This window comes from Erinaceus europaeus, chromosome 7, assembly GCF_950295315.1.
Source record: "Erinaceus europaeus chromosome 7, mEriEur2.1, whole genome shotgun sequence".
NCBI lineage: Eukaryota > Metazoa > Chordata > Mammalia > Eulipotyphla > Erinaceidae > Erinaceus > Erinaceus europaeus.
The window spans coordinates 12,340,591-12,364,692 of record NC_080168.1 but is presented as its reverse complement, the minus strand read 5'-3'; the positions used below and the strand labels follow the sequence as shown (position 1 = coordinate 12,364,692).

General features: G+C 47.6%; 1 protein-coding gene across 1 annotated transcript in view; it reads right to left on the bottom strand.

Annotated features, from left to right (window-relative positions):
* Positions 1 to 24,102, bottom strand: part of ARMC9 (armadillo repeat containing 9) — a 129,824-nt gene that overhangs the window by 63,018 nt on the left and 42,704 nt on the right. Inside the window, exons 12-17 of the mRNA XM_007519445.3 lie at positions 21,877 to 21,969; positions 20,195 to 20,285; positions 11,834 to 11,957; positions 6,279 to 6,418; positions 4,653 to 4,729; positions 1,699 to 1,773 (exon numbers count right to left, since the gene is read on the bottom strand). Coding sequence (XP_007519507.2) covers positions 1,699 to 1,773; positions 4,653 to 4,729; positions 6,279 to 6,418; positions 11,834 to 11,957; positions 20,195 to 20,285; positions 21,877 to 21,969 — 600 coding nt within the window. The remainder of the gene's footprint in view (positions 1 to 1,698; positions 1,774 to 4,652; positions 4,730 to 6,278; positions 6,419 to 11,833; positions 11,958 to 20,194; positions 20,286 to 21,876; positions 21,970 to 24,102) is intronic.

Here is a 24,102-nt window from a genome sequence, read left to right as displayed (position 1 = left end):
TGAGACAGACGGGCAGAGATGGGAGGCTCACTCTGTCAGCTGTGTCACTTCCAGTCTCCCCTGCCATTTCTTTTTCTTTTAACTTTTTTAACTTAAATTTTTTTATATTTATTTATTTTCCCCTTTTTTGCCCTTTTTTAAATTGTTGTAGTTATTATTGTTGTTGTTATTGATGTCATCGCTGTTAGATAGGACAGAGAGAAATGAAGAGAGGAGGGGAAGACAGGGAGAGAAAGATAGACACCTGCAGACCTGCCTCACCGCCTGTGAAGGTGGGGAGCCGGGGGCTTGAACCGGAATCCTTCCGCCGGTCCTTGAGCTTTGCCCTGTCATTTCTTATTTGATCCTTAAAGTGTGGCAGCTGCCTCTGAGAAGACGCCGGGGGTGGGCGTGGGGAGCACTTCCTGTAACTCATGCCCCTGAGCAGGGCCCCATCCTGACACACCAGGGTCTGTCACTCACTCTATGTCACCAGCTGAGCACCGAGTGAGTGAGTCACCCCTGAAGTCAGGTCACAGAAGGCACAGCAGCTGCCTCCAGCTCCATTCCTGACAATGTTCTCACTCCCACAGAGGACAACCAGAGACCACAGCCAGAGAGGCCCAATTGGGACTAGGGAGATATCTCACTGGGTAGGACATCTGCCTTGCCATATGTGCAGCCCAGGTTCATGGCACTATGTGGGAGGTCTTGTGGCATTAAGGGAAACTCCAGTGCTGATGTGGCTCTCCTCTGTCTCTCTAGCTGAATGAAAAAGTCAGCACAGGAATAGCAAAAGCCCCAAGGCTGCAGACAGGTAAGTGGACAAGCAGACAGATGCCCGTAGAGGACCCTGAGCAGGTAGTGAGGCTGTGGCGGTCAGCGGCATGAGTGAAGGTAGCGTCTCCAGCCCTCCTAAAAGCTCAGCTGCCCTGGCAGATGCCTTTTTCATCTTCTAACTTGGGGGACAGAGCCCTAGGTCAGTAATATTCTTGGCTGTAGCCTTACAAATTTTAAAAATATGTCTACAACTTCCCCATAACCGCCCTGCTGGGAATTCTGGCACTGCGGTTCTCAGTTATTGAGGAGCTAGAGTCCCCTGAAGGGTTGACAGGAGCCACAGCCCCTTGTCTCAGAAATGCATCAGCAACAACAGAAGAAAAGACATCAGAAACATGAAGCCAAAATGGACAGACCAATATGAACAGAGTGGATGAACCAAGGCCAAATGTCAAAAGGCCACATATTCGACCAGAAACTATAAAATCTCAAGTTTTGCCTTGCTGTGCTTGGAACCTGAAGGAAAAATATTGGGTGGGATGAATCAGGAAGAGAGGGAGGGACACCTCTACACACACAGGTTAAACTCAGAAGATAGAAAGGGAGGACACAGGGTGAAACTGGGACAGGGGTGAGGTACTGTCCCAAAGCAAGGGACTATGGGGAAAGAACAGAAGAGGGGGGCTTGGAGGGGGCCTGGGGTCCTAGGTTAGTGGTGAGAGTGTGCTGCAGTCACTCGATGATATGAAGCTAGAAAATGGAGCCTATGTGTAGACAACTGTGTTGTAAACATTAACCTCCAAATAAAATGAAAAAAAAAAAAAAAAGCATATCTGGTGCTGAGCACTGGGTCTGGAGCTACCCAAGGTCGCCCTCCCCCAACCCCCCCAGTAGCCCTGGCTGCCCCATCAGTGTCCACAGCACTGTCCCGCTCCTCACCATGGCTCTGGCCTCCTCTCGGATGGCTGGGACGGAGAGGACGCTGTAGAGAGCCCCGTTCACGTATGGCTGGATCTGGAAGGCAGAGAGGAAGTCACTGAGAGTTTCCAGGTGGCGCACAGGCATCTGCCCCGAGCCCTGCAACTCAGCACAGGGTGGCTCAGGAGGACGGTATCCCCCTACACCCCCCAAATCAAGCCCCCACAGCCCCCAACCCCACGCCAGGACGTGCTTCCAAATGACAGACACTCAGTGCAACAGGTATGAGCTCCAAACCAGACTTCTCACTCCCCCAAGCTTACTTCTGTATGATGTTTCCTTACTTGAAAGAACAGTTAAAAAATTTTTTTTTGTATTATCGTTACTTATTGGATAGAGGCAGCCAGAAATTGAGAGGGAAGGGGGTAATAGAGAGGGAGATAGACAGAGAGACACCTGCAGCCCTGCTTCACCACTGGCAAAGCTTTTCCCCTGCAGGTGGGCTGGGGGCTCGATCCTGGATCCCTGTGCATTGTAACATAGGCGCTCAACCAGGTGTGCCATCACCCAGCCCCAAGAACGGTTTTTATTTTTACTTATTTAAGTAATATTTTTATTTATTAATGAGAAAGAACCAGAGCATCACTATGGTACAAGCAATGCTAGGGATTGAACTTAGGACCTCACATTGAGAGTACAATGCTTTATCCACCATGCTACCTCCTGGGCTGTAGCACTGCTCAGCTCTGGCTCATGGTGATGCCTGGGACTAAACCTTGGACCCTGGGAGTCTTGGGCATAAAAGTCTTTTGCAGAACCATCGTGCTATCTCCCTGGTCCTACTGATTATTTTTATGAACTGGAGAAAGAGAAAGAGGGCACTGAGCAGCATTTAGCTGTGGCATACGCAGTGCCTAACTGCAGCCCGCATGTGTGCAAGTCCTGTGCTCTGCTGCCAAGCCAGCTCCTGGCCCAGTCCTCTGTGTCTCACTGCTTAACTCCTGTCTTTCTGAGCCTCCTGGGAGCCTAGAACTACCACCAACCACTCTCTATGGTCCCGAGTCTCCAAACTTCCTCCGGGAGGAACCCTTTCCTATACCTGCTGATTTTGACCCCAATGTCCTTGCTGGCAAGTGCCCCCCCCCACACACACACCCGCCATGTACCCCTGCATATCTATCCAGAAACTGATGGATATGCAACTCTAAAACCCAGACATCTTATGGGGAACCTTTCCTGCACCCCCAGACTGGGCTATGCTCTGCACATCCTCCCCTTCCCCACCACACTCAGCTTATTTCATTTTTGAGCAACCCAGGCTGTGGGGAGATGAAATGCAGAGACCAGAAATGGGATGGAAAGAGTCTCAAACATTCAGAAGTCCAGGTGCTTTCTGTCTGTCCTTGCAGCACACAGTCTCATCTTCCCAGACACCCCCATGTTACATCTGGATCAAGAGACTACACTGCTGGTGAGTGAGGTCTTGGCCCCAGGGCCCAGATATACTGTGACAGCTTCTACAGACGCTGGTGAGAGAAGGGTGTCAGGTGCACTTGGCTGTTGGATCTCTTGGTTTATCCAGTTCTCTCCTCTAAAAGTGCTAAAATGCGGTCCGGTGGACACAGCACCTGTCTTGCATACATGAGGCCACAGGCTTGACCCCTGACACCACATGGGAGCACCATGGAGAGAGACAAGAACTCCATGGATAGTGGAATGCTGCTTTGGTGTCTCTCTCACTCTTAATACAATTAAAATTGGGCTAGAGAGGAGGCTCAGTGGTGGAAGAGTGTATGTCTTCCATCTGCGATCTCCTGGGCTAGAGCCCTGGCAGTGCTTTAAGAAACAAACAGCCTGGAAAGTGGCCCAGTGGCCAGAGCAATGGACTTGAAAACAGGAGGTAGCAGTGGTTCTGCAAAAAAGCCTTTCAGGTCTGAGGCATCAAAGGTCTAAGGTTCAATCCCCAGCTCCATAAAAAGCCAGAGCTGAGTAGTGCTCTGGTGAAAAAGAGGAAAAAAAAGCGGGGGGGGGGGGAGGGAGATAACATAAAGGTTATGCAAAGAGACTCTCATGCCTGAGGCACCAAGGTCCCAGGTTCAGACCCCCACACATAAACCAGAACTGAGCAGTGCTCTGGTTAAAAAAAAGAAAGAAAGAAAAAAGGAAAGAAAGGAAGAAGGAAAGAAGGAAAGGAAGGAAGGAAGGAAGGAAGGAAGGAAGGAAGGAAGGAAGGAAGGAAGAAAGAAAGAAAGAAAGGGGCCCCAGTCTGTTCCCTGGCATCACATGTGCCACAGTGATACTCAGGTCTTCTTTCTCTCTCTCTCTCTCTCTCTCTCTCTCTCTCTCTCTCTCTCTTTCTCTCTCTCTCTCTCTCTTTTTAGGAAACAAAAAATATTAACAAAAAGCAAGCAAGGGTGCAGACAAGTAATCTAGGTGCTGATGTGCAGGAGTAAGAGTGAATGAGCGAGACAGAAAGTCACTTAGCAAGGTTCAGAGAAGCAGAACAGTATTGAGAGTACAAGACAGTTCACATAATCCTGAGACACCCAACACCAAATCCACATCCAACTCCATACATGCATCACCGTGGGGGAAGGAGCAAAGCATGGTGGGTGGTGAGGAGAAATAGCAATTTTTCTGAGTGGGGGTCAGCTCAGACCAGTGATGGCAGTGCACTCAGAAACACAGAAAGGGGACTTGTATGCGAAAGGTCCCAGGCTCAGTTCACAGAGCCAGAGCTAAGCAGTGCTCTGGTGAGAGTGAGAGAGAGAGAGAGAGACAGAGAGAGACAGAGAGGTACAGAGCATGTACAAGTGGGGGTAGGAAAGGAAGAGCGAATTCCCCAAGTGGAAGGAGCCCACAGACACATGGGGGAAGGCAGTGACCTTGGTGAGTCCTTGCCCCAGTCCATGACTCCACCCCGTTACCCCCAGACCCTCTGCGTCTCCCCACCCCCAGCAGTGCTGACTGAGTACCTCGTGGTTCTCGTGGCCAAGCAGATCCGAAAGGACTTTCAGCACCAGACCTGCCGCCTTGGCACACATGTTCTTCCCTTCAGGACAATGGGAGACAGAGTGACACTGGGTGACTCATGGCGCTGATGTGTGCCCTGGTTTCCTCCTCTCTAAAACAGAGATCCCTGGAACCCCCGAGGCAGCTCACCTGGGAAGGTGCTCACTGTGTCTGGGCCCAGGTTCAAGCCCCTGACACAGCACACGGGAGTGCTATGGCTCTGGGGGCAGCTTTGGTGTTGTGGGGTGTCTGCCCCACCCCATGTCTGTCTGTCTCTCTATCTGAAAAGATTGGCGAGAGCAACAATGCAGTGCGTGCTCAAGTGCGGGGCTCAGAAGCAGCTCCAGCACCCTCTCCATCCCAACCATCCTCCCATGTGCTGGGTGCTGGGCTCAAACTTGGGTCATGCCGCATCAAAGCCGCACACTATCCAGGGGAGCTGTTTCGCTGCTTCCCCCAGTCTCCTAAGGATACAGAATTTTTTTTTTTAATCATGGACTAGAGAGCTGGCTCACTGGACAGGCTGTGTACCTTGCTATGCATGTGATGTGGGGTTGAGTCGTAGCACCGGGGAAAACTCCAGCACTGTGGTATCTCTCTATCTGAAGCAAAAAGTGACCCAGGGTGAAACTGTATGTGCACAAGGCTCTGAGGGGAATAAAAAGATTGAGCTGGGGCAGCTGTTTAGTGGAAGTCCTCGGCTCACTGCCCTGTGCTTACTAGCACCCACTTCAATGATGAGAGAGCCCAAGCCCCTCCAGGGCCTGTCCCCTGCCCCCGTGCTCAGCACATGGTGGGGCCGCTGTCCGTGCAGGCAGAGGCCAGTGGTCTTCCTTCATGTGCAGACAATCACACGGGCAGCAGTGAGTCCAAACACTGACAGACGCGAGCAGAGACTGAGGAGAGCTGCTCCAGGCCTGGCGGGCACCTTGGCACCAGGCCTTCCTGCGTGGGCGGCTCTCTGGAAGGAGATGACTGAAGTCTGCAGTCATTTCCACTGTCTACAGGCTCTTGTGGTGAAGTATCCAAGAGGGAAGAAGCTTCCAGAACACGCCTTGAGCTGTTGACACAGCTGGACCGGGAGCCTCTTTCAAAGAAGCTTCTTTCAGCTCAGATAGCAGGTGATTTTAAACGGGCCAGAGTCACTGAAAGGCTAACTAAGATCACAACCTCTGTGGGTCAAGTTGGTGACTGACTCACGTCCATGTGCCAGGGCCTGAGGGAGTGGAAGGCAGCAGCTTGGTTTAATATCCTTGCCCTGCCACTGACTTAATCCATAGCCTCTTGGCAATATCCTGCCGTGCATCCCGATCAAAGGGATCCTAGTTCTCAACTCCTACCCATGAATAAGGAAGGCAGTGAGGGTGAAAGAGAAGCAATGAATTTCCTCTCGGTGACCAGCCTTTCCAAGGCCGCGGGTGTTCTGGCCACAGCCTCAGCAGCTGTGCACTCCACAGGGCAAGTGCTCCGTTCTGTTCTGCTCTGCTCTTGCTCTGTGTTTTCCCGGGAAGGAGGCAAAGGCAGCTCCACCAGGCCTGCAAGCGATCCTCCCTAGAGCGTCTGGACTTCTGCCAGGGCTGGGTACTGACCTGCGCTTCGGAGACACAGGTTCATGAGCAGGGCCACTGCGTACTCCAGTGTGTAGTCTGACAGGCTGTCAGGCTCCTTCAGGAGGTCCACCAGCCAGAAGATGAGGCCGTCGCGGATCATCGCCATCTGCAGTGGGCGCCTGGGATGGAAGAGGACCATTACGCAAAGCTGAGAGACTCAAGCCCAGGGTCGTGTGATAGGAAAACGTATCAGAAAAGTCACTGCAGAGACAGACTCTGAGAGACACAGGGCCGTCAGATGCACGCCTGAGGAGAACTAATCCCTCACCTGTCAGGGCTCTCATGAAGGGATTACAGAAAGATTAAAGGTTGGGGGCTGGCAAGATAGCTCACTTGTATAGTGTGTCTGCACAACCCAGGTTTGAGTCTCGCCCCCAGAGGAGGGTATAGGCACCTTCTGGCACGGAAGGGATCTTTGGTGTCTTTCCCTCTCTCCCTCTATCTGTCACTGTCTGAAAAAGTCAGCTCTGAATGGTGAGGCCTTAGCAAAAAATAAAATAAGAAAAGAAAAAACCTTATCAATCTTATTTTGACACAGATCCCTATGCAGGAAGCTAAATTTAACAACCCAGGTGATAAAATTTATACAGTGTTATTTTCCACCCAGAATCCAGGTGAAAAGTGTTATAAACTCAAAGTCTCATCAAAGCATGCTTTGGGGACTATAATCATGTCAGTGTTAAGAACAGGTGAGGGGGGGAGTCGGGCTATTGCTCAGCGGGTTAAGCGCAGGTGGCGCAAAGCACAAGGACCGGCATAAGGATCCTGGTTCGAGCCCCTGACTCCCCACCTGCAGGGGACTTGCTTCACAAGTGGTGAAGCAGGTCTGCAGGTGTCTATCTTGCTCTCCCCCTGTCTCCCCTCCTCTCTCCATTTCTCTCTGTCCTATCCAACAATGACGACAACAACAATAATAACTACAACAATAAAACAACAAGGGCAACAAAAGAGAATAAATAAATATTAAAAAAAAAAAAAACAGGTGAGAGGGATCTGGGCGGTAGCGCAGCGGATTAAGCACACATGGCGCAAAGTGCAAGGGTGGGCATAAGGATCCCGGTTCCAGCACCCAGCTTCCCACCTGCAGGGAGTCGCTTTGCAAGTGGTGAAGCAGGTCTGCAGGTGTCTCTCCTCCTCTCTGTCTTCCCCTCCTCTCTCAATTTCTCTCTGTCCTATCCAACAACAACAACAGCTATGACAACAATAACAACTATAGCAAGTGCAACAAGGGCAACAAAATGGGAAAAATGGCCTCCAAGAGCAGTGGATTCGTAGTGCAGGCACCGAGCTCCAGTGATAACCCTGCAGGCAAAAAGAAAAAGAGCAGGTGAGGGGTCAGGAGGTGGTGCACCCAGTTGAGTACACAGGTCACCACGCAAAAGGCTCTAGCTCCTGCTCCCCACCTGCAGAGGGAAAGCTTCACTAGTGGGGGAGCAGTGCTGCAGGTGTCTGTCTCCCTGTCTCTCCTCTTTCAATCTTGTCTCTCTAACATAATAATAATAATAATAAAGGAGATTTTCTAAATATTGTATTTATTTATTATTGGATAGAGACAGAGAAATCAGGAAGAAGGGGGAGATACAGAGGGGGAGAGAGAGATAGACACCTGCAGCCCTGCTTCACCACTAGTGAAGCTTTGCCCCTGCAGGTGGGGACCGGGGGCTTGAACTGAGATCTTTGTGCATGGTAATGTGTGCACTTAACCAGGTGCGCCACCACCTGGCCCCAATAAAGGAGTTTTTAAGAAAAGAGAAGGAGGAGGAGGGAAAAAATGGCCGCTGGAGCAACAGATTCACTGTACGGGCACCGAGTCCCAGGGAGAACCCTGGTGGCAAAAGAAAGGAAGGAAGAAAAAAGTTGGTGAGATTAGGTGTGGTGTCACCAGAGATGTCATCTGAATTCTGTGAGGATGAAAACAGCAGGGAGGGACACCTGAGTAGCAGGTCAGCACAGCATCTGCCCCTGTTGTCCTTAAAGGCCACTCCTCCCGAGCAGCAGAACCCACCAGAACCAGGAAAAGGTCACACTTTTATAAGCTTGGCGAGTTTGTCGAATGTCACCACTTGGACGCCAGTGCTCCAGGCTGACTTTCAGAGAGAAACACACACACACACACACACACACGGAAAGTACCCACAACACCTAAACTCCTGCCAGTGCAGTGGGAGCCGGGCTCGAACCGGGGTCACATGCATGACAAAGCAGTTGCACTATCCAGGTGAGCTATTTTTACCCACCATGGTACATTTTACACTCACTGCTGGGATCTGACAAACTCTTAAGCAAGTCTCCAGAACAGGAAAGCTTAAACCACTGTTTAGACGAAAAGAAAACACTGGCAGCAGCTACCCACATTACCAGGAAGAAGGCTTTCTGCACCTTATCTTATCGCTGCTACCTAATTGTCGCTATTGAATTTCTAAACCTTCTCCAAACAGTGGGCAGCACACAAGCTGTCTTGATAAGCACAGGGAAGTAGGGTGTTCACAGAACCGAGGGGAGTGCTGGCTTGGGACAACTGGCAGCTCCTTACAGTCCGCAGTGACATCAAGATGTTGTCATCATCAGGGTTCTGGCCATAGCAGCAGCTAAACACCCACATGTCCCCAAAACATGCACATTGAGAATATGTCACCTTGTAGCTAGGGAGGCTGCATCAAGAGAAGAGCACAGGACTTGCTAACATGAGGTCCTGAGTTCAAACTCTTTAGCAAATGAATAAATAAGCCTCTTCAAGAGTGGGGGCTGGGTGGTGACACTCTTGGTTGAGTGCAAAGAGCCAAGTTCAAGCCCTAGCACCCCACCTGCAGGGGGGAAGCTTCACAAGCAGTGAAGCAGGGCTGTAGGTCTCTTGCTCATTTCTCTTCTTCTTGCCTTTCCTCTTAATTTCTGTCTCTATCTCAAATAAAGAAACAAAAATTGAAGAGTTGAAAAAAATTAAGTCTATAAAATAAATACTATTAAATGTTTGAATGAATCCCCATGTGTTAGCCTGGGGCTCGAACCTGGGTCAAACGAATAAATTTCATTGCCTGTTTCCGCTTCACATTACTTGTGAGAGCTGGTCAAATGTTCCCCACAACAGGCAGAAAGCAGGCGTGATCAGAGGGAACTGACAGCCTGAAAAAGCCGAGGATATGAGGAACCAGAATTCTCTATGGAGCCAAAGGGAAAGCGAGTTGGTGTCTCCGGGACAGAGGGGCTGAAAAAGCTCCGTGTGATGCAGCAACTGCATCGAGGACGCCACACCAGAAAGGAAACTACCTCACTCCAGACCTCTGTGCAGCCATTCAGAGCAGCCCTGTGCATAAGAGTCCCTTAGCAAAAGAAAAAAAGAAGATTCACCTGGATAGAGCACTGCTTTGCCATGCATGCCACCCAGGTCCCACTGCACAGGAGGAAGCCGTGTGTGTGTGTGTGTGTGTGTGTGTGTGTGTGTGTGTGTGTGTGTGTGAGAGAGAGAGAGAGAGAGAGAGAGAGAGAGAGAAATGGCATTTGGCAACATGAAGAGACAAATCCAGGGCTGGGATGATAACATAATGGTTCTGCAAAAATATTTTCATGCCTGAGATTCTGATGTCCCAGATTCAATCTACAGCACCACCATAAGTCTGAATTGAGCAGTGCTCTGGTAAACATAAGTCAAAAGTATTACAAACTCTTTAAAAAAAAATTTAAGTCAGGCAACTGTTACAAGGTGAATGAAAAAATATTCAAGATATAAACAGAGAGGGAGAGAGGGAAAGGGGATAGAAAGAGAGAGAGAGGGAGTTGGGCAGTAGCGCAATGGGTTAAGCGCAGGTGGCGCAAAGCGCAAAGACCTGTGTAAGGATCCCGGTTTGAGCCCCCAGCTCCCCACCTGCAGGGGAGTCGCTTCACAAGTGGTGAAGCAGGTTTGCAGGTGTCTGTCCTTCTCTCCTTCTCTCTGTCTTCCCTTCCTCTCTCCATTTCTCTCTGTCCTAGCCAACAACAGTGACATCAATAGCAACAACAATAATAGCTACAATAATAAAACAACAAGGGCAGCAAAAGGGACTAAATAAATATTAAAAAACAAATAAATAAAAGAGAGAGAGAGAGGACAGCACTAAACCTTCCTTCAGTGTGGTGGGGATTGGGCTCAAACTAGGATCTTGCACATGGCAAGGCAGTGTACCAAGTGAGCTATTTTACTGGCCTTAAGGTGAATGAACTTTTTTTTTTTTTTATTCCCTTTTGTTGCCCTTGTTGTTTTATTGTTGTAGTTATTATTGTTGTTGTCGTTGTTGGATAGGACAGAGAGAAATGGAGAGAGGAGGGGAAGACAGAGAGGGGGAGAGAAAGATAGACACCTGCAGACCTGCTTCACCGCCTGTGAAGCGACTCCCCTGCAGGTGGGGAGCCGGGGTTCGAACCGGGATCCTTATGCCAGTCCTTGTGCTTTGCGCCACCTGCGCTTAACCCGCTGCGCTACAGCCCGACTCCCTGTGAATGAACTTTTAAAAGGAAAGGGCTCACTAAGCAGAGCATACAGTTTTCATGCTAGAGGCACAGGGCCAAAACCTATGATCGCATGGAAGCATCATGAGAGGCTGGGGGGGGTTCTCCATTGATGGTGGAGTGGTGCTGTGATCTCCCTCCTCTTTCTCTGACCCTCTCTCCCTCAAAAATCAAAGAATGAAAAAACTGGTCTGAGAAGGCACCTCAGCTGAAGTACACATAAGCAAGGTTTCCTGGTGCTCCGTAAATAAATAAATAAATGCCTGTGGACACCAGACCTGACTCCAGATGTTGGCAAGATACAAGTGATAGCCAGGTCCAACTGAAGACTGGAAGGTAGGTGGCGGGGGTGGATGGATGGATGGAACCAGGGGCTGCACACCCAGCCTCCACAAAGCCGCCCATGAGTCAACTGGGACTGGCCCTTCTGTGTCCATCTCTCACAATGCACTATGGGAAACCTGAGCCTGGACCAGGTTTGACCCACTCCAGTGAATGCCTCTGCTCTGTACACTTGACCTGAGATATGTACACTTGGGTCATGAGGGTCTTCTGAAAAACACAGGTACTTTTATTTTGTCAGCAGGGTTATCATAATTGGGATTTAGTATTGGCACAATTCCACCATCCTCAGTGGCCATTTTACTTATTACTTATTTTCCTTTCTCTCTCCCTCTTTTTTGTTTTCTTTCCTCAAGAGGGTGAGAGACAAGAGAGAGCTAAGAAGCAAGAGAGAAGAGAAACACCAGAGAACAATGACATCACTCATGAAACTTCCTCCCTGCAGGAATCCCCATGTGTTGGCCTGGGGCTTGAACCTGGGCCCTCGTTCATGGTAACGTGCACTCTGCCAGCTCCCGTGGTAATATTTAAGGTCTCCCTCCATTGGCAGTGGTCATGAGTTTTTAGTTGCCCCTGGAACATCACCTAACCTTCTCCTGAGTATCAGCCGGTGTCACTGTGACTACAACCTGAGCCCCAACTGTGGCTAAAATGAAACCCCAACCTGACTTCACAAGTGAGCTGCCAGGGCCCACTCTACGGTCCGCATGCACCTGAGGCTGAACTTCTGCAAGGCGCCCAGAACATTCTCCCGTGTGAGCACATCCTTGTCTTCCTCCTTCAGCCGGTCCTCCAGCATCCGCAGCACCTTCGTGTTCTGGGTGAGGTAGAGGCGACCTGTGAGGTGGCCAGAAACAGGAGTGAATGGGGGGCAGAAGCCCCCACTGCTTACGAGCCTTTATGACAGAAGCAGCCAGGTCAGGGAGGGGGCCCAAAGGACAGAGCACAGGACTTGCATGCAGAAGCCCTGGGTTGGATCCCTGATACCACATATCCACATGTATGTGAGTGTTCTCTCTCTCTCTCTTCCCCCCAGCCCCATATTAGGTAAATGAATAAATGAATCTTAAACTCATCAACATGTATGCTTTACATAGGCCCAATCTTTGGAATACCAGTTATTTACTTCCCAGTAAACCTGGAAAGAAAATGATGAGAAAAAAAATAGATAAAATTAAAAGGTGCTTTGCACACTGTATTGTGCTGGGGGGGTGGCTCAGTGGCAGAGCATAGGACTTGTAATGTCTGAGGCCCCAGGTTCAATCCCTGGTACTATTTATGCTGGAGTGGGACTCAGTCTCTCTTCCACTCTCTCAATAAATTAATTAATCTTGATGGCCCAGGAGTGGCACGGCAGATAAGGCACTGGCCTCTTAAGCATGAGGTCCTTAGCACTTTCAGAGTGATGCTCTAGTTCTCTCTCATAAATTAATTAATTAATTAATCATTAAAAATAAGTAAACGGGCTGGTTGGTGGTGCACCTCGTTGAGTGCACACGTTACAATGCTGAATGACCCGGGTTCAAGCCCCTGGTCTCCACTTGTAGAGGGAAAGCTTTGCCAGTGGTGAAGCAGGGCTACAGGTGTCTCTGTCTCCTCCTTCTCTCTCGATTTCTGGCTTTCTCTATCCAATAAATAAATAAAGATAATAAAAAAATAAATAAGTAAATAGGGTCAGGGGTCAGGGACATAGCATAATGGGGACATAGCCTGAGGCACCAAAGGTCCTAGGTTCAATCCCCAGTACCACCAAAAACCAGAGCTGAGCTGTGTTTGGGTAAAAATAAATATTGGGGGACCGAGGCTGCGGCCAAATAGTGCTTTCTGGTCACATACTTTGTTCCTCCTAGATACGGATGTGGTCTGGAGAAGCTGAGGCCCCTACTTTGCACCCCTGTAATAAGCCTGCAATTGTCACCAGCCTCTTAGGGAATTGGGTCTAGAACAGTTGACAATAGTTTCAGACACAAATCCCAAGAGTATTTTGTGAATGATCCTAGCTTACAGTAAATGCTATGTATTTATTTCTAAATGACTAGAAGAATGAAGACAAAGGCTTACATGGCTTGCATGCAGTAGCCTCTAGGTACCATGACAAAAACAAAGAGAGAACAAGATAAATAACAGAGTGGTTCTGTGCTCTCTATCACAATTTTTTAAATAAAAGAACGAGAAATGAATGGATGAACAAACTTCACATACAGTTGGTCCTTGAGCAACACAAGGATTGGGGGTGTCCTGACAGCTAAAACCCCACGTATAACTTCTGACTCCCCAGAAACCTAACAACTAAAAGGCTGCTATTAATTAGAAGTCTTACCCAGAACAGCTACAGTTACTAGTACACACTGCCTACGGTGCGTGTATTCTATCATATACTGTGTTCCTACATAAATGAAATTAGAGAAAAGGTAATATTATTAGGAAAATCAAGAGGAAGTGCTGGTTTGTACTTCTCACTACCATAAAGTCACATAATTTTCTTATAAGAAAATCAGCTGGAGTAGGGCACCAAAGTAAAAATCTCTGGGTAGAGGATGAGAGTAGATGTTCAGCTTCAGTGGGGGTAGGGGTGGGGAGGGGGAGTAGGGGGCAGGGATGGGACACGGTCCTTTGGTGGTGGGAATGGTGTTGATGTACACTCCTATTAACTTGTAGTCTCATAAATATCTATTTGATTAATATGAGAGGGGAAAAATTGATTGAATGTCTCAAACTTTTTAATGCACAGACCACAGGCTGAGTATATGTTCCTTCAATCTTAAGCACTTAAGACTTCAAATTGGGAGGCCAGGCGGTAGCCCACCTGGTTAAACACACTCATTAAAAGTATGCTAGGGGGAGTCCGGCGGTAGCGCAGCGGGTTAAGCGCAGGTGGTGCAAAGCACAAGAACCATTGAAAGGATCCTGGTTCAAGCCCCGGCTCCCCACCTGCAGGGGAGTCGCTTCACAGGCAGTGAAGTAGGTCTGCAGGTGTCTATCTTTCTCTCCCCTTCTCTGTCTTCCCCTCCTCTCTCCATTTCTCTCTGTCCTATCCAACAACAACAACAATAACTACAACAATAAAACAAGGGCAACAAAAGGGAATAAATAAATAGCAAAAAGAAAATAAATAAATAAAAGTGTGCTAGGACCCGGGTTCAAGACCCTGGTCTCCGCCTGCAGGGGAAAGTTTTCACGAGTGGTGAAACAGGTCTGCAGGTGTCTCTGTCTCTTTCCCTTTCTATCACCTTCCCCTCTCAATTTCTGTCTCTGTCCAATAACAAATAAAATAAATAAAAATATTTTTAAAAGACTTCAAATTGGCAATCAGAATGAATTTTAACAGTGGGTTCAAACTGCTAATACATTTCTAATAATGATTTCTTCTTTGAAATATTGACTCTCCTAAAAGCTTAGACCAGGGAGAACAGAAGCAACCGGCGGCGTTTTTTATAAGATATGGCACCGGCGGCATTACTTTATAAGATACAGTTCTATATAAATAACATCAAAGGACATAAATTATGGGGAGGTCGTGTATCATACAGTCGTGTATGATCCTAACAATGGGATTTTCAAAGTTAACCAAATTGCCAAATAATCTGCTTATAGCAATAACTATCTATTGCCTTCTTAAACCCTAAGACAGCAGGAACCCCCCCACTTCCTCTATAAAGTCCATATATACCTGAAAGCAAAAGTGCACAATAGTTTGCATTGAGTCAATACATGAAGCAAACAAGTAGAAAGACCTAAAAAGACACCATAAAGTACCTAATGAAATAGTTTCTACTTAGACCTAGATACCCTCCTCACCTAATTCCTATTATACTTCCTTCAGTCACTCCAAAGCTAACCTTATCAAAGTAAGGACTGCAAAAGCTGAATAAGAGCAAGAGACTAGCATACTTCAATGATGACTCTTTAATCATTATCACAGGCCACCTTATTATCTGGGGCCCTAGTTGGGGAGTCCTGAGATTCCCAAACAGACATGATGGGCATAGACCTCTAACAGATCCCTCTCTCCATTGTCACTGGTCATCTCCATCAGGAACAACATAATGGACCCCTTTGTGGGCCCCCATAGGACCTTGCCCTCAATGTGGATCAACAATGGTAGAGAATGTTCCATCCTCTGAAGGGGGGTGGGATAACATACTCTATCTACCACCTGAGGAAGATGGGTCCTGAAATTGGTGCAACTTGGAACGTTCCTCCTCATGACCACAGAATGCAAGCTTGGACCTACAGGGATGCAGAGAGACAGGGAAAGAGAGAGACAGGCTGGGAGTATGGATTGACCTGTCAGTGCCCATGTTCAGCAGGGAAGCAATTACAGAAACCAGACCTTCCACCTTCTGCACCCTATAATGATCCTGGGTCCATGCTCCCAGAGGGATAAAGAATAGGAAAACTATCAGGCAAGGGGATGGAATATGGAGTTCTGGTGGTGGGAGTGGTGTAGAATTGTATCTCTCTTATCCTACGATCTTATCAGTGTTTCCATTTTATAAATAAAAATTTAAAAAGGGGGCCAGGTGGTGGTGCACCTGGTTACACAGACTCCTATTCTGAATATGGGCCCCAGATCAAATCGATGGGGTTTACATCAACAATATTTATACACCATATTTGGGAGCTACTCTCTTCCCTGATCCAACTTTCTAGTCCTTTTTACAGCTATTACAGCATCTCCCCAGACAATAACTTGGATCCATCTGCATATCAGATGCCAGGCTCAGGTAAAATCTAGTAAAGTCATGGGCCCTTTGGAATATTCCTAAAATATTCCTAAAATATACTAGCTATTTCCAAAACAGAGACCTTTATCTGCAATATTCTAGCCTTTAGGTTCATGAGTAGCCAACAATTTGTTTGGCTTTATATGTTAACTCTTTTTTTTCCCCTTTTATCGCCCTCGTTATTTTATTGTTGTTGTAGTTATTACTGCTATTGTTATTGATGCCATTGTATTTGGAAAGGACAGAGAAAAATTGAGAGAGGAGGGGAAGACAGAGAGGGGGAGAGAAAGATAGACACCTGCAGACCTGCTTCACTGCCTGTGAAGCGACTCCCTGCAGGTGGGGACCCAGGGGCTCGAACCGGGATCCTTATGGTGGTCCTTGCGCTTCTCGCCATGTGTGCTTAACTTGCTGCGCTACAGCACAACTCCCTCTTTTTTTTTTAACTTTATTATCAGATAGAGACAAAAATTGAGCGAGTGATAGAGAGACAGAGAGATACCTGCAGCTCTATATTACCACTCGTGAAGCTTTCCCCTGTAGGTAGGGACCAGGGGCTTGAACCCAAGTTCTTGCTCACTTGTGTGTGCTTGACCAGGTGTGCCACTGCCTGGCCCCTCTTCCATAAATTCTAATTTGGTTGAGAGGTTTTTTTTTTTTGCGGTTACAACAATGTTTCTATAATTATATATAAATATTGTGGTCATATGTCCCCACTGAGCTCTTTTCATGGGATGAAATAGAATTTGGGGGCACGGGATAGCAGTTCAGTGCTGGAGCACAGGACTTGCAAGCCTGACCCGCAGCTCTGGTCCTGGCCCTGCATACTCCAGGGCTGAACAGTGCTGCGGTTACTCTTACTACTCTTTCTCTCTCTCGTAATAACAAACACCGGACTCTCAGAAGGAAAATGAAATAGTTGACCTTTAATCAATATGGGTTCGAACTACGTGGGCCTATGTAGATGTTCATTTTATTCCTTCCTTCCTTTTTAAAAAAGATTTTTTTTTATTTATTCATAAGAAAGATAGGAGGAGAGAGAGAGAGAGAGAGAGAGAAAGAACCAGACATCACTCTGGTACATGTGCTACCGTGGATTGAACTTGGGACCTCAACTGAGAAACCAGTGCTTTATCTATTGAGCCACCTCCTGGACCACAGTACTGATTTTCTTTTTCTTTCTTTTTTAAAAAGTCGAGAGAGGAGGGGAAGACAGAGAGGGGGAGAGAAAGATAGACACCTGCAGACCTGCTTCACCGCCTGTGAAGCGACTCCCCTGCAGGTGGGGAGCCGGGGGCTCAAACCGGGATCTTTATGCCGGCAAACCTTGTGCTTCACGCCATGTGCGCTTAACCTGCTGCACTACTGCCCAACTCCGTTTTTCTTTCTTTTTTAAAAATTTTTTAAATTTATTATTGGATAGAGACAGAGAAAAAATGAGAGGGGGAGATAGAGAGGGAAGAGACAGAGAGACACCTGCAGCCCTGCTTCACCACTTGTGAAGCTTTCCCCCTGCAGGTGAGAACCAGGGGCTTGAACCTGGGTCCTTGTGCACTGTAATGTGTGCGCTTAACTAGGTGCACCACCACCTGGCCCCTTTTTAAAATTTTTATTTATAAAATGGAAACACTGATAAGATCATAGGATAAGAGAGATACAATTCTACACAATTCCCACCACCAGAGCTCCATATCCCATCCCCTCCCCTGATAGCTTTCCTATTCTTTATCCCTCTGGGAGCATGGACCCAGGGTCATTATAGGGATGCAGAAGGTGGGAGGTCTGGTTTCTGTAATTGCTTCCCTGCTGAACATGGGCACTGACAGGTTGATCCATACTCCCAGCCTGCCTCTCTCTTTCCCTAGTAGGATAGGGCTCTGGGGAAACGGGGCTCCAGGACACATTGGTAGGGTCGTCTGCCCAGGGAAGTCTGGCTGGCATCATGTTAGCATCTGGAACCTGGTGGCTGAAAAAAGAGTTAATATGGGGGTCAGGCGGTAGCGCAGCGGGTTAAGTGCACATGGTATGAAGCACAAGGACTGGTGTAAAGATCCCAGTTCGAGCCCCCAGCTCCCCACCCACAGGGGAGTTGATTCACAAGCAGTGATGCAGGTCTTTCTCTCCTCCTCTCTGTCTTCCCCCCTCTCTCCATTTTCTCTCTGTCCTATCCAACAATGATGACATCAGTAACAACAATAATAATAACTACAGCAATAAGACAAGGGCAACAAAAGGAAATAAATATTTAAAAAGAGAGAACTTATGAAAGATAAAGGCACTTTGAAAAATTATTTTTAAAAATATTTTATTTATTTTATTTGAGAGAGAGAGAGAGAGAAACACCAGAGCACTGCCCAGCTCTGGCTTATGGTGGTGCAAGGGACTGAACCTGGGACTTCAGAGCCTCAGGCATGAGAGTCTCTTTGCATAACCATTATGCTATCTACCCCTGGCCCAAAAAATTATTTTGAATTCATTTATGGTTGTATGTAATCTTTAGATAATTTCCAAATCCTCTTGATTTAAGAGGCTATAGTTTGGTAGGTTTATGGATTTTTTTTTTTTTTTTAAATAGAGACAGTGGCAGAAAGAGACCACAGCACCAAAGCTTCTTTCAATGCTGTGGGGACCAGGATTGAACCTGACATACATGATAGAGCAGTACACTAACCAAGTGAACTATTTCTTTAAAAAATTTTTTTTAATATTTATTTTATTTATTTATTCCCTTTTGTTGCCCTTGTTGTAGTTATTATTGTTGTTGTCGTTGTTGGATAGGACAGAGAGAAATGGAGAGAGGAGGGGAAGACAGAGAGGAGGAGAGAAAGATAGACACCTGCAGACCTGCTTCACCGCCTGTGAAGCGACTCCCCTGCAGGTGGGGAGCCGGGGTTCGAACCGGGATCCTTATGCCGGTCCTTGTGCTTTGCGCCACCTGCGCTTAACCCAACGCGCTACAGCCCGACTCCCCCAAGTGAACTATTTCGCTGGCCTAAGAGGCTACAGTCCTTTGAAGGAAATACTACTATGTTTGGGAGATAGTTTTCAGCTGTTTCTCCAAGCTTGTTTTAGCTTGAGTGGAAAAACCTACAAGTATGAGATTCATTCTCTTTTTTTTCATTTTCCTTTTTTAAAATATTTATTTATTCCCTTTTGTTGCCCTTGTTGTTTTATTGTTGTAGTTATTATTGATGTCATTATTGTTGGACAGGACAGAGAGAAATGGAGAGAGGAGGGGAAGACAGAGAGGAGGAAAGACAGACACCTGCAGACCTGCTTCACCGCCTGTGAAGCGACTCCCCTGCAGGTGGGGAGCCGGGGGCTCGAACCAGGATCCTTAAGTGGGTCCTTGCACTTTGAGCCACATGCACTTAACCTGCTGTGCTACTGCCCGACTCCCATCTTATAATCTTATAAGTCACTATTAAATCACTAGTAAGAGGCCTGGGAGGTGGCACAGTGGATAAAAGTGTTGAACTTTTGGGGAGTTGGACGGTAGCATAGTGGGTTAAGCGCAGGTGGCACAAAGCGCAAGGACTGGTGGAAGGATCCCAGTTCAAGCCCCTGGCTCCCCACCTGCAGGGGAGTCGCTTCACAGGTGGTGAAGCAGGTCTGCAGGTATCTATCTTTCTCTCCCCCTCTCTGTCTTCCCCATCTCTCTCCATTTCTCTCTGTCCTATCCAACAATGACGACATCAATAACAACAACAGTAATAACTACAACAATAAAACAACAAGGGCAACAAAAGGAAATAAATAAATAATTTTTTTTTTTTTAAAAAGTGTTGACCTTTCAAGCATGAGGTTCTGAGTTTTATCCCTAGCATTGCGTGTGCCTGAAACTCTGGTTCTTTCTCTCCCCTACCTCATTAATCAATAGTTGATTTTTTTTTAATGATTAGTACAAATTAACAGGGGCAGTGCAGTGGTGACCCTGCTTGAGCACACACATAACCATGTACAAGGACCTGGGTTCAAGCCCTGATCCCCATCTGCAGGGGGGAAGTCTCACAAATGGTGAAGCAATGCTATATTTTTTCTTTCTCTCTTTCTCTTCATCCTCCCCTTTCAATATCTATCATATCAAGTAGAACAAAAAAACAAACACAATAAACAACAACAACAACAACAGAGGAGAAAGTGGCCACTGGGAGCTGTGGGTTCATCACACAGGCATGGAGCCCTAGTGATAACACTAAACAGATAAGTGGATTACAACAAAAAGACCTCATAATGATGACAAAAAAGAGACTCTAAAGGCACAAAAACATGCTCTGATGTGAACTACAGCAATAGAACTGAAATTTTCACCAAGTCAGCAGACACACCCCTCTGGTCAGCCCTTACCTTCCGCCAGGGATGCGAAGGCGTTGAGCAGCCTGGCTGTGTACTGGCACACCACCTCGCTCCTGGAGTGCAGCAGCTGGAGCACTCGCCTCTGCAGATGTGGAGGAAGCACAGGGATGGTTAGGGAAAGCCAGACTGCAGAGGCCACTGGCCGCTGCTGTGAGCTCAGCACCCAAGCCGGGTGCCATGTGTGACTTCCAGGATGTTTTGCGATGTGGCCAAAAATGCAATTATTCAGACCGCTGCGTTCAAATACTTCTCTCACTCCCTTCCTTTCTGTATCTTATGAGTGAGGGAGAGAGGCCAGAGCACCACTCCATCACGTGCTATTGGGGATTCAAACCGTAGGCCGCATGCGTGCACGGTAAGTGCCATGTGTACATCTCAGCTTCCTCTGTGGCCTCCAGACCTGGACATCCACAGAAGGGGTTAGAGATGGGGGAGATAGGCAGCAGCAGCACTCGGGATCTGCGTGGGTGGGGTCCCAGGTTCAATGCCCACACTGCCCCTAGCCAGAGCTGTGTTCTGAAGGGTCTGTGCTGCTATTTGGTGAACACAAAAGCAAAAACTAGGGCTGAGGAGACAGACAGCTCACAAGGGCAGAGGACCTGCATGCCTCAGACTCAGACTCAGCGTGGCACCAAATCTGCCCCAGCCGCGTGGTGCTCTGGTCTTGCTCACTCGCAAAAATAAATTTAAAAAATCATTTAAATTTTAAAAATTATTTAGAGATGGAGAAACAGGAAAGAAAAACAAGGCACAGATTGAACACAAGCCCAGTGTGCATGCCCACGTTCAAAGCAGCATTTCTAGCAGCCAACAGGCAGAAGCCAGGATGGATGAGGGAACAGACAAGTTGTGGCTCAGATGTACTGATGCCAGGGACTACTGCTCAGCCTTAAGGAGGAAAGAGACTGACAGACATTCTACTGCTCTGAGGCCCCAGGGCAGCCAGTCAGAGGCAGACAGATGGCAGTTGACAGGGCTTGCATGCACGAGCTCCAGGCTCAATCCTTCTCCCTGTCCCTCTCAATTTCTCTGTCTCTATCTAATAAAATAGAAAAAAATGGTCTCCAGGAGCAGTGGATTTGTAGCACAGGCACCAAGCCCCAGCGATAACCCTGGAGGCAGAAAACAAAAAAAAAGAAAGAAAAAAAAAGGTGAAATTGCGCACATGGTACCAAGCGCAAGGACCCGCCTAAGAATCCTGGTTCCAGCCCCTGGCTCCCCATCTGCAGGGGGGGTCGCTTCACAGGCAGTGAAGCAGGTCTGCCAGTGTCTATCTTTCTCTCCCCGTCTTCCCGTCCTCTCTCGATTTCTCTGTGTCCTATCCAACAACGATGACATCAATCAATAACAACAACAATATTAACAGCAACAATGATAAACAACAAGGGCAACAAAAGGGAAAAATAATAATAATAAAAAAACACAGTGAAATTGCGGCCCTACCTTGTTCACAATAATGGCCGAGCTTTGGAACCCTAAACAGCGGTGGGTGGGGTGAGAGAAAGGCCTGGGAAGTGGGGAGGTGAGAAATGGCAGGAGGGCACGTCCTCATAAAGTCAGAGGACAGAAGATCTCCACAGGGACACTCAGGGCTGGCTTGAGCTGCACCCAGCTGCTCAGAAAACTGCCTTGGGCGACCTAGAGGCTGCCTGGCGTGGGCAGCTGTCACCCACCTGGCCGTGGCTGTAGCAGTCCAGGAGGTCGTTGCTGATATAGGCCTGCAGCACTGTCTCCCGCTGTTCCCCGGGGTGGGACGTGGTCAGGCGCTGGAATGAAGCAGAGGGTCAGCTAAGTGGAGGCGGAGGCGCGCATGCGTGCGCGCGTATGTGCGTGTGTAGGGTCCTGTTTGAAATGGCAAAGCTGGTAATTACGCTTAATGACTGGGTATCAACCCCTCGAACACTAGGAGTAATATGCAGCTTGGGGCTGAAGACGTGATTAACCGCCAAAGACTGGGAGGGGCCAGCAGAGTCAGGTCTGACACCCCCCCCCCCAGCTGTGAGGGCACAGACAAGCAGGAGCTCACCAGTGCCCAGCAGGGCCCTCTTTTCTCAGCAGGAGGGGGTTGTGACCCCTGGATGTGAGTGTGTGGGGAAGGGGGAGTGTAGGCCAACTTGGGCAGCTGTGACACATATAGGCTGAGCCAGAGTGAGGCGAAGGGGAGACTCAGGGCACATTGTGGAGGTGGCCAAAGAAACTTTTCCCCACAGGGGTTAATGCAGAGACAGTGAGTGAGCGTGTGCTTGTGCGTGTGAATCTCTGTGTATGAGCTAACTGGGTAGAATTATGTAGATTTTGAAAAGCCCTATGTCTCTAGTATTACTGTCTTTTTTTTAATTTTTTTTTTTTTTTAACCAGACCATTGCTCAGCTCTGGCTTATGGTGGTGCAGGGAACTGAACCTGGGAGTTTGGAGCTTCAGGCATGACTCTTTGCATAACCATTATGCTATCTGTCCCATCCCCTTGTATTATTGTCTGTAAGAGAAACATGGTCTGGAGAGACAGAAAAATGGTTCAGCAAGAGACGTTCATGCCTGAGGCTCCAAGCACCACCATAAACCACAGTTAAGCACTGCTCTGGTGTTTCTGTCTTTCTCTCTGTAGCTTGATGTCTCTCATTAAAATACAATTAAATTATAAAAGAAGAAACATTTTGGGCTCTTAGACAGGAAATTCTTGGATTTCCCCGTAGATTCAATGGGCCTAGACCTCTAATAGATCCCTCTCTCCATCATGGTCACGCCTATTGGGAACGTCATCATAAACCCTTTTGTGGGCTTCTTCAGGACCATATCCTCACTAAGGACTAGCAAAGGTAGGGACTGTTCACTCTCCAAAGGGGGGCTGGGTCATTCTACTCTGCCTCTGGAGGAAGTGAGTTCTGAAGTGAGTGCAGCGTAGAATGTTCCCAACTGTGACTATGGACTGTGAGCTAAGTCTGACAGGGATTCAGAGGTTATACAAGCTCCTGTGCTAAATATGAATAGATATGGGCCCCGGGTTAAATCATGGTGGTAAATAATCAACTGCACTTACATATTTTCTTCAAGTTTACAAGCAACTGTCCACCCTAATCCTGCTTCCTAGTTCTACTCTTCACTCTGACACCACCTTCATAAACAATATTTCTGGTCCTCCTCCATGTTAGCTATCACGCTTAAGCAGAGATCATAAAGATAAAGGCTCCTAGGAACAGTCCTAAAATAGGAATGCCCTAGCTTCCTTCTACCCTAAGGTCCCTACTTTCATCTGATCTGTTTCTACTTCATGGTTCCTGTTTATTGAACATTTTGTTCTGCTTTCCGTCTTACTACATTTCAAATTTCCGATGCTAGTATGATTCCACCCTGACTTCCCTGGGTAGATGGCCTCACCAATGCTTCCTGGCACCTCACTTCTCCAGAGCCCTACCTCACTAGGGAAAGACAGAAACAGGCTAGGGGTACGGATTGACCTGCTAATGCCCATTCCAGCAGAGAAGCAATTACAGAAGCCAGAACTCACACCATCTGTACCAAACCCCCCCCACCAAAGAAACTGGTTCATTCTACCAGAGGCATAAACAATGGGGAAGTTGCCAATGGAGGGGATAGGACATAGAACTCTGGTGGTGGGAACTGTATGAAATTATACCCCTATCATCTTATAAAGATCTTGTAAAGCAATATTAAATCACTAATAAAAATTAAAAATCAAAAGTCAATGCAAAAAAACTTTTGCTTATCATTTTTTAAATATATGTTTATACATTAATTTTTATGAGCTGGTGAGTGATAGCAGAGCACTGCTCATCTCTGGCTTATGGTAGGACCAGGATTTGAACCTGGGCACTCAGGCATGCCCTGGTCCTGTTGTTTTACGTAAGAATGTAATGTCTGAAGGACAACTGGGTGAGGGG